The sequence below is a fragment of the Gouania willdenowi genome, chromosome 6, assembly GCF_900634775.1.
Source record: "Gouania willdenowi chromosome 6, fGouWil2.1, whole genome shotgun sequence".
In the NCBI taxonomy this organism is placed as follows: Eukaryota; Metazoa; Chordata; class Actinopteri; order Blenniiformes; family Gobiesocidae; genus Gouania; species Gouania willdenowi.
This window is the reverse complement of record NC_041049.1, coordinates 19,845,154-19,859,441: the sequence shown is the minus strand read 5'-3', so window position 1 is coordinate 19,859,441 and position 14,288 is coordinate 19,845,154. Positions and strand designations below refer to the sequence as shown.

Below are 14,288 nucleotides of genomic sequence, written 5' to 3'. Positions count from 1 at the left end.
ACCATCAGGATCAAAGCTCCGTGTTCACACCACATACTGCTGCCCACTGAGATAAACTAAACCACAAACACAGCAGCGGGGGGTGGAGGGAGGCACAGCTGTCACTTTCAGCAAAAGTCTGGATCTTTTGAAAACATGATCTTCATGATAGGAGTTCCAAAAATCACACTGAGCTGACAGATGTAAGAATAGCCTTTGGCTTTGTCCTGCAATGGGAAGAAATGCAGTGAGGATTCAGACATAAGACAAGGAGCAAACATTCAGATTGACATCCGGAAGGGGACAACTGATGACACTTCAATCACATCTCATTTCTAATGCATTTTTAACCCACCTTGACAATAGTAGACAAAAGTCTTCTTCTTTTTTTACTATATTTGTTTTTTATTTTCTATCTGGAAATTACTTTAGGGTGATTATGTCTTTTTGATGCGTTAGATTACTTTGATTTCACCATTGCAAACCCAATATAAAACCAACAGTGGACAAAGCAGCAAGAGGGAGAAAAAGGGAGTAAACATCTGTCTTTTTACTCACAGGGAGGATGAGTTCAGACCTCTTCCTGTCTGCAGATCCAAAATAAGTAATCTTTCACTAAGTAATCCCCTCCTGATACACAAATACTCGTCCACTTCCAATAAACTTTGGGGATCCCCTCTATCAGAGGTTAAAGGCCTACAGCAGCAGCCTCCTAGTTGAGTGTCTAAAACACATTTACGCTCCATTTGGACTCATCCAAGCTCCTCTGGCCACCTCTGCCTCCTTGAAAAGCATTACCATGAAATACAATACTCATCCACGCAGATGTTTTAATCCCGGCAAAACAGCTGCAGGGACAGACGTGCTCAAGTGCATTAATAGTTTTTCACTATTAGCTAAAGGTTAAGCACAGTGAATGTAATACATTTGCACCTGTTGGCCAAGCATGCTGTCCCATATGCCCCACACCACATTGAGAACAGAGTAGCTGTGTAATTCTAGCAGAGAGAACAGATCTCAAGTCTTCACTGATTTTATTATTACATACAAGTGTGTGTGTGTGTTTGTGCGTGTGTGTTTAGCCACAGAGTGAAACTCTGTTTTTACTGATTCCAGACTCACCAGAATTGTTAAGTCTGACAGTTTGCCCATGCCTCAGATGAATTTTTAGTTTTTTTCTTACCAGCAGGATGTGCAAAAAACATTGTTCTTTCTTACACCCTAACAGAGAACCACATGCAGGCTGACACAAACACAGTTGGAGATTAAGGCTTTGTGAGAAAGAAAGGGATTTGCCCAAGCTAACATAAGTACAGATGTCTCAGTGTGGATGGATTTTCTTTGGTGATTGTCGCTGCACCCTCATTTGATAAGAGGAAGTGCTTCTGTCACAGAGAAAAGGAAAAACACCCCCAGGCTGCAGGTTATCAATGTCACACACACATTTGGCTCAGACACACACACACACACAGAAAATTCAAATACTTAATCAGCAATGATCCTCAATATATTGTTTTTTTTGTGACCACAAATACCACCTAATTTCTCTGATTGAATTCACAAAACTAAAGAATCAGGTAAAACTAGGAAATGTAGATTTGTAGAAATAGAACAATTAAGGCCCAGATGTTCACTTGCCACACTGGGCTTCCTATCTTCAGTAATGATGGGGAGAAAATGAACGCGGTTCAGGTCATGACCTCAGAAGATCAGGACTTTCAACAGGCTTTGATTTAGTGGCTCATTTTGAAGCAGGACTAATGACGCTAAGGTCAGGAGCGTACAAAACATCTATTTGTTACCATTGTGACCCCTACAATAACTCACTCATTTTGGCACGACAACTGCTAATTTAACTGCTTGTATGGTTTGCCACACAGGTATTTGACAACATCAATGTTTTGTTAAAACAAATGTAAAAAAAATAGTATTCATCCATCTCTCCATTTTCAGATCCGCAATAAAGTTTGTCATGTGCCAGTTTTCTAAGACATTGCAATGACCAACCTCTGCAGGACTATTATTCTCTATTATTTTAACTCAAATAACCCACCAAACCAAATGCACACTTTTGAACTGAAAGGGCAGTCCTTCCACAGTGATGGTGGTATACCTTTCTAATGTCCTTGGCCCTGGTCGGACCAACTACTGTAGACGCTGAATACATAGAAAGAAAAAGGGCAAAGTGAAAACCTCTGAAAAGCACAGCTTTGAGATGAGTGCCGTTCCTAGACAATTTTTATTAATCCCAAGAGTTTAATGCTTTTTAATGTTTCAAATATTCTCCATAGAAATCAAGCAAGTAGCTCTTATAGTCAATGGGAGATTATCACAGAATCCTCTACAGAAGGCTTTCAAGGCAATGGAGGGCTTTGGAGTGTGCAAGGTTGGCATTTAGCATCTTAATCTGTGGGATGAGTGTGACATTGTGCATTAGAGCATGTTAATCTTAGTCCCTATTGACCCTTGATATCATTGATATTATCCACATCACACAAATGGACTGTGGAGGACAGACAGAGAAAAAAAGATGTGATAATGATAAGAAGGAGTACCACAGGATGATCAGTCAAAAGGATAAAGAGAAGAGGAAGTAAAAAGAGAAATAAAGTGTGGATGGAAAAGTGTTTGCATGTGCGTGTGTGGGTGGGTGTGTGTGGTATAAAGAGGGTCAATGGCATGGGTCAGGCCTCATATGGAGAAGCAGATGTTGGAACATATTGTCCTGGATTACCACACTGTACACCGGAGACGTAGACGGACGAACAACGGACAGGCAGTTGGGTAGGAGGGGGGGCTGAGGAAGGAAAGGCGAGAGAAACAGATGCGAAAAGGTAAACGAGAAATCAATCGGGCTACTTGTTTTCCAACAAAACCTTATCAGGAAGGCAGGCAGATAGCAGCGAGGCAGGTCTCTGATGAGAGAATGTGCTTTTTGCCTCACAAGCTCATCAGACTTTGAGGGAAACGTTTGCGATAACACGCTGATAATGAGAAATCTATATGCAGCATGAACAAAAAAATTAGTACTCATCTTATGTAATTACATTTTGTTTGTCATAGGCCTTTAGGTTTCATTGCTGTATTCAAAATAAAATCTCAGAAGAGAAAACACAATTAATGGGATGTAAATACCAGATAAAAACTCACTCATCATTTTGTGCGTTTTCTCTTTTGTGATAGTCTATAGGGAGATAATGACTCCAAACACATTCAGAGAAGTTCTTTCAGATTCACACAATAGCTCTTGTGTCCACACAAACAATGGAGCTCAGATGTGTGCAAAGCGCAGCGAACTCCAACAACAAAGATCAGACTGGATCATAATCTGGATAAAACTGCAGATTATTGACTAAGATTTACAAAGACACACACACACACACACACCCAATGTGAGAAAAACAGGCCCTCCAGGAGACAGGACAGGGTTTAAAGTGTGTGTCAGCACACTGTATATGTACATGCACACACACTCACAGTGTCAATAATGGTTCAACCTAATCTCCTAATGCCTTCGGTCAGTATTCTTACATTACCTTTCACTTCTGGTCGATAGAGCTCGGGCTGCTACACACACACACACACACACACACTGAGCACTACAGACACGAGCACACAAGCATATGTAGATATTGTTGCGCTCACACAGAGGGATTAGGGACAAGCAGAGTGTAGAGCAGGTCTTAACACACAAACACACAGCTCAGTGGTGTGCCTGGCTACTGAGTGACATTTCAAATTCCTGCCTCATCCGACAGAGTGGATGTGTGTGTGTGTGTGTGTGCGCGTGTGTGCATCTGTGCGTGTGTGTGTGTGTGTGTGTGTTCGTTCCTCTGCAGTCACCCCAGGGGGCTTTGCGCTGTCACTTCCTGTTTGTTGACATCCATGTCGTTGTGGCGAAGCTCTGGGCGCGCTCCACCGTGCCTCAGCCGTGTGTGTGTGTGTGTGTGTGTGTGTGTGTGTTGTGTCTGTGTGTTTGAGTGACAGGAGCTGGACTTGTAATGGAACTCAATTCAGTCAGCAAATAAAGAAGCTTATGAACCACTGGTCCGAATATGGCAGGACACACGCGCGCACACACAAGCACACACGCACACAATGCCTGTGGTCCAGTGGCTGTTGGGTAAGGGGTGTTCATGCTCGGCTGCACCCCTCCCTCCTCCCATCCTTTCCAGGAGCTACAGTACAGCTAATTGTAGAGAAATGAGCGAGCAGCGGCTGACCTGATCCCAGTGTGTGGAACAGCTGTGCTGAGTATTCTAAACGTTTTGATGCCTGAATTGTTCAAATCAGATTTAATCTATGGGACGTGTTATTTGGACAATGTTATATCCTCACTAATAAGATCTCAGTTACTCTCAATATTTCAGGAAAGAGAGAAGGAAGGATGATTTTGTGTGTGTGCGCGTGTGTGTGTGTGTGGATGTAATGTATGAAAATGTATCAGTTTAAGTTGAATGGAAGTGTGATGCATAAAAGCAGAATCCCCAAAGTAATCCATACATTAAGATATACAGGATGTTTCTTTTCTCAGCTGTAGCTCGTCCTCATTATAAACAAGAGCGCTCAGAAAATGCAAACCTCCAACAAGTGCCAAATATCATCTTTGCCAGAAATTCAGTTATCTGGATCATTCACACTTTAAAGGCTTCTAATACATGTATATTCCCATTCAAATCAAAACAGTAGGCCCCAATTTTTTCAATAAAAATGTGATGAAATGTGAAAACCCTGATATGGTCCTGGATGAAACCCGTTGGGACCAACGCAACATAACTGAGTCAAATTTCATAAAGATCAGTCAAAAACTAACCGATATGTTTTTTTTTTTTTTTTTTAATTAGCCAATGATAAGCGATAAGGATTTTTAGTTTTTTCAAACTGATCCAGAATTTGTATGTTGATCCCCTCGAAAATAGTGTAAGAGTACAGAGATCAGGCATTATTGCAGGGCCAACAGGAAAACTCCAGAGAGTCTACTCTTTGTTCCTGCTTCGTGCAATAATTCATCGCAGAATTAAATAACAAGTCGTGGCCAAGCAAACATACAGTCTGCTGTGTTTTTACAAGTTAACAAAAAGGAACTATTGAGCAGATGAATTTCAAAGTGTTAAAGTTTATCAAACTCTTTCAACAAAATAACAGGTGGCTTCTACAGAGCAGATGCATTGTTAAACTGTGAATATAGCTGTTGGTGCCTTTGAGTGGCAGAAGAAATGTTTCACTTCTTTTTCCAGGATATTTCTGAATGACACAAGTTATCTGTTTGTGACAGTGTTTCACAGTTGTTGGTAGAACAGGAGATACAGTACATGTCTTTACATTGAGATAGGATAGCAGAGGAGAGGAACATGAACTAATGTGGTGGTCAAAAAATGGACAAAAAGGCAGAAAGAGAGAGAGATGAGGGAGGAATAGCAGTGACGACATCTCTCTCCCCATTTGCATAAAACAGCCTTTGTTTGATGCTGATGGCCAGCAGCCAAGTGCCAACAGAAGGACGGAAGTTAAATAAAAAAAGATACTCTTCCACCAGAAACAAATAATAATAATTAGAAACTATTTTTAAAGATGCACATCGGTTAGTCTCCGGGAAACAGCCATTCTGTTACTTTTCAGATCGTGGAATAACAATTTGGAGAAGCACAGGAGAAGAAAAACACTGTCTTCCAGATTTGTATTAGCAGACATGAAAGAAAATGCCGGGCGATTTTTTTGAGGAGGCAGAGCGAAGCATTTAGGAATATTGACGCTCGTTCCAAGTCCTGAATATTATGCTGTGTCTGTTGCTGTGGAAATGCCAGCCAGAGACTGTTTTGTGTGATACAATGGTATTGCATAAATATATCCCCGAGTATGTTCACACTCTAGCAGCTCGCACCAAAATGCTTTTATTTAATCAGGAATTAAATAAATACATAAATAAGAATAGGAATAAACAGCTTTTTTCAACATTTATTTAATTGGTGTATCTTCATTTTAGCCCTGATTTGCAGTGTTTGTGTACGCTTGTGGTTTGTTGTGGACATCACACACCGCTGGTTCCATCTGGCGTGTAACGTCACAGATCCCACTATTACTTCCTCATTCCTCCTCCATCATCATCACTTCTTTTTTTCACCTTGAGAAAGAACCAGGCTCCCCAGCGTGACCTCGATAGCCAGAGTGTTTGCCTTTCTCCCACGATGCACCTGGAGGGGACACGGCCATCTTCTTGGCCTGTCACAGAAGCTGTTAGCGTTTGTCCCATGGGGGTGAGGAGTGGGGAGGATGACAGAGACGTCCCTCTCTGTCACACACAGAGGCCGCACCACTAATGGCCTGCCTGCTCTTTCAGAGCTTTTTAGTGGCCTTCTCCTTTTTTTGTGCTTGCTCTTGAGTATTCATTTATTTATGTCATTCCTTTCTTCTCCTTTCTACCTCCTCCTCCTCTATCTTCTACCCTTTCTTTACCCATTCTTACCGTCCTTCCCTCTTCCTCCCTGACTCACCTCTCTCCTTTCTCTCTGACCCCACAGCAGTTGTATGCAGCTCAGCTGGCGGCCATGCAGGTCTCTCCGGGGGCCAAGCAGCACGGCGGCAGCCTCCCGCCCCAAGCTAACCTGGGCACTCACTCGCCACCCACCAACACACACCCACAGAGTGACAAGCGCAGCTCGCCTCCCCCAAACAAGATTAAGGTAATCAAGACATCCGTCTAGACGTTTCTGTGTTTCCTGTGAAGAATTAGGGCTTCACTGTGAGACGAGACAGATACTTGTAGTTTATGTTTCAAAATCATAAATAGGTTTAGTGTTTCTAGATTTAAGGTCACTTTGAGATAATATATTATAATATAATATAATATAACTTTTAAAGCTGCTGGACACAAAAAAAAGTGTATCAGATAAAGACAGTGTGGGCCACATAGATCAATGAATCAAAGATTATGTGCTTGAAATAAAGATGTAAAATGCTGGAAAGTTTGTGTTCACCACTGTAACACTCCGTTTGTTGACATTTTTATGCATTGCATTGTACATTCCGTTGACGAATACATAGAAGTGTTTTTACTTTATTCTTACCGTGATTACATGTCTTTGCCAGATAGCGTGATATCAGAATAAAATAAATTCACTTCAATGCATTCGTCTTCGTGACCCTATATCCCCATAATGAAATAAAACTTTTCCTACGTCATTAAACAGTGGGGCTCGAAACAAACTTTCAAATGATCTTCGATTTATTGATTCATGAGGTCAGGCAGATTTAAAGACAGGATTTGGTTTTTTAGACACCTGCATTCTGCCCCAAAGAACAAAATAATTTTTACTGAACATGACCTACAGTTCATAGTTTTCTATATTTGTCTGAAATAACTAAAGGACAAAAAGGTTGTGTTTTAAATATTGCCCCAAATATATATATATACATTTTTTATTTTTTTATTTATTTATTTTTTTGCCTGAATGACTTTGTGCTGCATGGGCTCAAAAAGAGTCTGAAGCTTGCTTGGAGTCTTGCATTTCTTTCATTCTTTCCATCAACTGAGTAGCAATCGGCTCCTCATATTGAGGAACAGCATGGAACAGGCAGCAAAACTCTCACCTCTGCAAGTCAAACATGGAAACTTTATCTGAAAAACTCCAGCTGTTACCTGTTCTTAGTGCGAGGATGTTGTTGGTGTGTCTGCCGTTTTCTCGGCTGGCTGCCCAATAGGGGCGAAGGGAAGACTTGTGTCCATCCAAGTGGAACTCTATGAATATCTGGTCAGGTTGTGTGGAAGCTGATGTCCGCCTCCTACAAACACACACACGCACACACGCACACACACACACACACACACACACACACACACACACACACACACACACACACACACACACACACACACACACACACACGCACACACACACACACAGATGCACAGTGGTCAGTCAGGTTCATACACAGACACATTTATTTAAGTTGGGAAACACCATCAGAACCTCACAGTTTGACAATCTGAATTCAGATAAAGTTTTTTGTAAATTTTCCTTTTTACTTTAATTGTTTTTTCCTAATGTCACATCATTTTTTTTCACACACCCAGCAACTCTCAAACGTGTGCTTGACACCAGAATTTTTCACCCTTGCTATCTTGTCCATCCATTATTAACATATATATGGAGTTGGGCCGAGTGCTGCAGCCTGTGGTGGGACAAATGTCAGGAGTCGTTAGGGTTGCCCCAGTCCAGCAGGGGCACTTGACTGGGGAGTGGACCATCTCTAACCATGGGTGCACCCACAGAGTCTAAATGCCGACTGACCTCGAGTCTGTTGACAAACATTACGCAGTTTAAAGGATGTCCTTCCTTCAAAGATTTGTCTTATTGCTTCTCCCCCCCCCCCTCTCCCTCCCTCCCTCCCTCTCCAGTTGAGTGACATGTATATTTAAAAAGTGTGCTCCCCCTGTGGGTTCCATCTGAAGTCTCTAGTCATTTAGAGATCCACTGCATGCCTCTGCTCACAGCTGTTTGGACTCCGGCACACACCACTTAAGTGCTTTACCCTCGGGTGGGACATGGACACACACACACATGCTTAAAAATGCGTGCACAATCACAGGTGTAGAACAAGACGGCAGCCTGGAACCATTCAGGGCCCTTAAAACTCTCTATCACACACACACACACACACACACACATACACGTACACGCACTCAAATCACTGTTGCTTACATGCAGCCTTCATATATGCAAGAGTGGATCAGCGGATGTATGCAGGCATGCATACAGACCTACGCATGGGGCCGCTTCAAAGTTTGCACCATATGTAGACCATGCATCACATGCACGCAGTCCTCCAAAGTAACTAAGTACATCAACTTGAATGTGATGTTTAGAGAATCGTTTATATTTAAAGTATGTGATAAGAAGAGAATGACACCATTCCTTGTTTTTACCTCAAGTTAGGAACCTAAGCTAGTGTTTCATGGTACGATTTTTATTTATATCTCTCAACATTTAGGATTTATTCTCATTATTTTATCAATCTTATTCACATCCTCTATAATCCCTCATGTGATTTATATGCACAACTTCCACTGAGTCATGTTATCCTTCTTAAAGGTGCAGTCCACGACTTTCAGATCCCTCTCTCCCCCTCCCTCCCTGCTGTTATGTTGCCCTGCCTCCAAACTTTCCAAAGTCCCTCCCTCAGAGGAGCTAACAAGCTAACATTAGTCTGACAGTAACATCACAGTAACATGCTCTGTTAAAAGCATATTACTGCAGTGCTTCTTTCTCTCAGTGTGCACACACCTCAACAACAGCAGCAAAAACACAGTGTCACTTACAGCAGCCCACACGGAGGCTGCTGCGTGCACACAAACAACACATGCACTACAGAGTTCTAGTGTAACAATTACAAATCAAACATAATGTAAATCAAGCAGCAGTAATTACCTTTCAAGCAGAAAAGTCACCAATTCCATCTTCTACTCCTCCAGACCATACACTGTAAAAAAGACGGCGTTCTAGCTCCGGGAAAAGGGCGGAGCCTGTGAGCAACAGCTTTCAGACAGATCATCAAACACAATCCTCGCTCCAATTGGTTCTTTTTGTTCGGACGCGGTGCATTCTGGCAATCTGCCAAAGGCAGCGGGAGCAGCGGGGGGGCGGGGCTCAATGAGCCTGTTTTTTTTACACAAACTACTAGTTTGATGTAACGCTGTCCTTACATAGTGACAGCTTTAGCAAATATGACAAAAAGTCACTTTTATAAGAGTTGTAGACTGCACCTTTAAAGAGGAAACATTTTCACATATGTACATATTTTTCCAAATAGTTATTTAAGTTAATGATAAACGTGATTGCTTATTGACAGACATGTTTCTATTTGTGAGAATTTGCAGACTGTAAATCTGTAAAAAACAAAAAAATAAATGATGTATTTTTATTATTTTTGCTTGAATCTGGGCCACATAACAATATGTGGCTTATCTGCGTACTCCGTGTAGCTTGGTGTCTAATTGAATTTGATATGACAATATAATTAATAGCTAAACCTCTATTGCTGGGAGGAGAAAAAAACAGAAGAGGGTGGATTGACAGAATAACAAAGCTTGACTTGAATATGGACTGCACATACGTACACAAAACTACTCACAAACCCATCTGGTAGAGTTTGTCAGTATAATGGCGTGCACAGTACAGATGTCCTGTTGATTGAGTCGTCATCCCTGCAATAACGTGCAGAACCCTGTGTTTACGCGCACACACATTGTCTCTTCTCCTTCACTTCCTCTCTGTCTCTCTGTGTCCCTCTGGCTCTCGCTGTCACTCTGCATGTTTTCGGTTTCAAAGCTGGAGACTGTTTCATCAGCCAAGAGAGATACAAAAGCAATTGTATTAATTCAGGAAACCAAGCCTTTCAGAGGTTTACAAGCCTCTCTCTCACACACACACACACACACACACACACACACACATGCATCCGCCTTGCCATGAGATTTAGAGCTTGTTGAACAATGTGTTGCAATGACACACAAACACGCACACTCAAATATACATGTACAAACAAGTGGGTCCAAACCGCTCAGCTCCACTGTCTAAACTAATTCCTCCACACTGGAATAATGCAGATTGGCCCCCTTCCCACTGCAGGATTTGGCTTGGCGTGAAGAGGGACCTCCCCCATCGCACTGTACAAGAGGCGTGGGTATTATCTGTGTGTAATAAATATTCAAACCCGTTCGCAGCCAAAGCCCACCATAATATGGGTCAGGATTGAGCAGATCCTGCTCACTTTGCTTCTTTTCTTTCCTCTTCTTCTCTGGCCCATTGTCTTCTCTGAAGGAATCTTTGGTGGTCCTTATTCTATTTTGAAAGAGCCTCCCACCCGATCTAATGAAGGACAATCCGGTTAGGCTTCATCTCACACACGCAGAAAAAGTGGTGATCGCACACTCATGCATGGGCTCGTAGGGGGGCTTAATTGGAAGGGGCTTAATTGAGTTGTGAGGAGCTCATGAGGCTTAGTACGACTCAAGGAGTGGGAATGAGGGAAAGTCTGCCCTAATGAGTGAATACACAAACACACACTACTGATCACTTTAACTCTGTTGGAGTAGGAGTTTGACTTGTGAGCAGATGAGTTTGCTACAATTTTTTACTTTGATTTCATTGTGATTCACACAACCTGTCATTCTAAAGGCTTCTTGGACACTTTGGCTTTGTGTCTTTAGCTGGACGTTCCACTAAGCCGTCTCTTGTCTGCATGTTGTGTCTGCCTTTTAATTGTAGAGTTTTAATTACACAGAGTGGTCTGTGTACATCTGGCCCCTCTGTAATCTAATTCCTCCTCTCCATCATGTGACCCTAGACGGTTCCTCCTGATTGGATTAAACCATCAGCAGGGGTGATGTTGCCATGACGGTTAACGTGATAACAGCCCTTAGTATCATGCAGCAGTCCACATGCAGATTTACTTAGGGGGCCCTGTCTGTGGGGTTGAAGTTAGTGTGTGTGAACTAATGCCGTTAAAGATGAGTGAGAGAACCTAATAATGCACCGTCAAACCAAATGGACAAATGCTTCTGGCATTACGAAACAATGACGTCATGGAAGTGGAACAGTTATAGATTGTTCAAAGACTGTAGAGTGCAGTGTCTCTTATTCACATGAAAGTTCCATATTTTAAGTAGAACAAATGCACATTTTAAGTGACAGAACAAGTCTTGGTTCAGTGTGAGATGTCAATGAGTCTAAAGCCTGAGGCGTGTTGATCATCGTGAGAGGAAGCTGTTCTTTATGGTTGTGAGATTTCATGATTGTTCTCCTCCTAAATTGTTGTCCTGCTTACTGGTTGTGTTTAAACCAGTGGTTTAGTGACCTTTCTCGGTATTTTGCATGCAAAATGTGCTTGTGCATGGTGTGGTCCCAGCCCAGTTTGATGGTTGGTTGTGCTTTCACCTGTCATTTTGCATGCTTTTTGTAAGCTCTCTCAGTTCTCGTGTTTTTCTTTTTGCCGTTATTTTGTTTTTACACATCAAATGCTGTTTGAAGACAGGCAGTGGCATGCACCTTTTGTCCATCTCACCAGGCTTGCCTTGAAATTTGCTGTGCATGGCACGTGGTAATGCCTCCATTGCGAGTAATCTCCAATAAAGGGAAGGCAAGTGAAGCCCCAAGCTTCCAGCCTCCCACCCCTAAATTTCCACAGTGGTCACAGTAGGCGAAACTGTGCTGTTTTGGTTTTTGCAGGACAGTGAGGGTGCACAGCCACTGAACCTGTCGGCCAAGCCTAAGGCACCCGAGAGCAAGTCACCCAACTCCCCCCCAACTTCCCCACAGGTCCATGCTGCTGCTGCTGCTGCTGCCAAGATGGGTCCCGCCAGCTCCATGAAGCATAGCGTCACCCCCTCCAGCATTGGAGGCCCGCCGTCTAGAGTCAACTCAATAGGTAAGTAGGTCCAAGTGTCCATTGTAGGAAAAATATCAACACTAAAATGAATGACACGGTTAAACCGCTCCAGTCGAATGGTTTTCATAGTGCTCAAGACTCCCTGGAAGTGTCTGGTGTTTTCCCAGTTTTAAGAAAGCATTCTGCTCTATTACTGAGGCCACACATTACTTAAAATGTTTTACTCCAATGTTGTCCATGGAAATTACTTTCCTTACTCTGCAATACTTGATATGAAATGTCGCACAACTGCCAGTTTGCAAAGTAACGATATACGTTCCATATGCTCACATATCAGCACAGATGTCTTCATTAATAAGGAGCATGTACGCAAGATCATAAATCCAGGATTTTTTGACACATTAGGATCATCAAACACACAACACTGTTTGATGCCGAAGACAACTTCAGGTCATATCAATGTCTTCAGCGATCATTAATAAAACGGACCAATATCCATTCAATTTAACTTTGTAGTGTTGGTTTCAAGACCTGAATAAATCAAAGGGTTTATGATAAAGTGGCATTTACTCCATATGTGGGAATACTGAAAATGTGTGTAAACTGAACAGTGGAATACTAGAGGAAGTTTACACATCATAGGTATTAATATAATTTACAGTTTGAACATGCTCTAATTCTAGTGTCCCTTTAATAAGCAAACACTAAAATTAAGTTAGATCACATTAAGTCAGTTGTAGATCATTGAACTGAAACTAATAACACTAAATCCCTTTTAAAACCAGACCGTCAGGTGAGCTAATGCTGTGGCGGTAACCAGTACGGATTCATAAAACCAACTCAGACCAATCTGGTCTCCAACTGTTTGACTCTTGATTACAACAGATGACACTGCTCAAGCAAAAACATTGCCCATGCATGCATAACAGCTCTCTGACGTGTCGCTACTCTTACAAAAAATGGACTGCAAATTGCCCTCATGGTCGCAATGGACATCTTAAAGCAATACAGTAATGGCTGTGTTGGTGTTTGCATGGAAAATTATTGTTTTTTTCTCCTGTGCCATTGTTACGAGTGTCAGTGCCATAATCATACCCTACCATATGCAAACATACATAAAACATGACATCAATGAGTCACTATTTTGTACTCCTAATCCGTTTTTCACGCAACGCTGATAGTTCAAATATTACACATATGTAGCAGGCTATAATTAGTGTGTTTGTGTTTTTCTCCCCGTGTCGCTTTTCCCCCGCGGGCTTCATTGTTATATTTTTATTAGTGACTAAAAGAGACAGAGACATGGGAACGAGAGGAAAGAGGGATTGGAGTGAGAAAGATAAAGCACCAGAAAGAGAGAGAGAGGGATGGGATTAGCACCTCCTTTTCGAGCAATGGAGCAGAGGAATAATAAAGAGAGGAGTGCATGACAGACAGGAGGTATCACCAATGAGATTAGACAAGCCTCTTACATGAGCCAGGACAGCACAAACACCCAGCAATATTGTCACAATGACAGGACACACACACTTAAATACTTTGTCAAATGAACACACACACACGCACGTTAGTCATTTTTCCCCCCTCTTCTCTGGCTAATCGCACTGTTTTTCAACAAATCGCCGGATTTAATATCAGATTAGTGGATTTTCAGTCCCAGATGTTTTTTGTTCCAAAAAATGGATTACAGAGTTTAAAGTTTGTGTGTGATCCCTGCTGAATTATTTGCGCTTAGAGGCCAGTGTGTGATTCCCAGTGTGCTGTGGCTCACAGGCCCATCTATTGACACTGAGTTCAGTGGCACATTTAATCTTACAGGTCAGATGCACTCGATTGCCTGTTATAAGTCATTAGCCAGCAGTAGGACCAGGTAATTCTCACTGTTCGGGACTTTATTTAAACTGATACTGAGGCCATTTTTATTA

The 14,288-nt window shown here is 42.1% G+C and overlaps 1 protein-coding gene across 1 annotated transcript in view; it reads left to right on the top strand.

The window, feature by feature from the left end:
• sox5 (SRY-box transcription factor 5) overlaps positions 1-14,288 on the top strand; it is an 86,149-nt gene that overhangs the window by 57,905 nt on the left and 13,956 nt on the right. Inside the window, 2 exon segments of the mRNA XM_028448956.1 lie at positions 6,498-6,659; positions 12,204-12,402. Coding sequence (XP_028304757.1) covers positions 6,498-6,659; positions 12,204-12,402 — 361 coding nt within the window.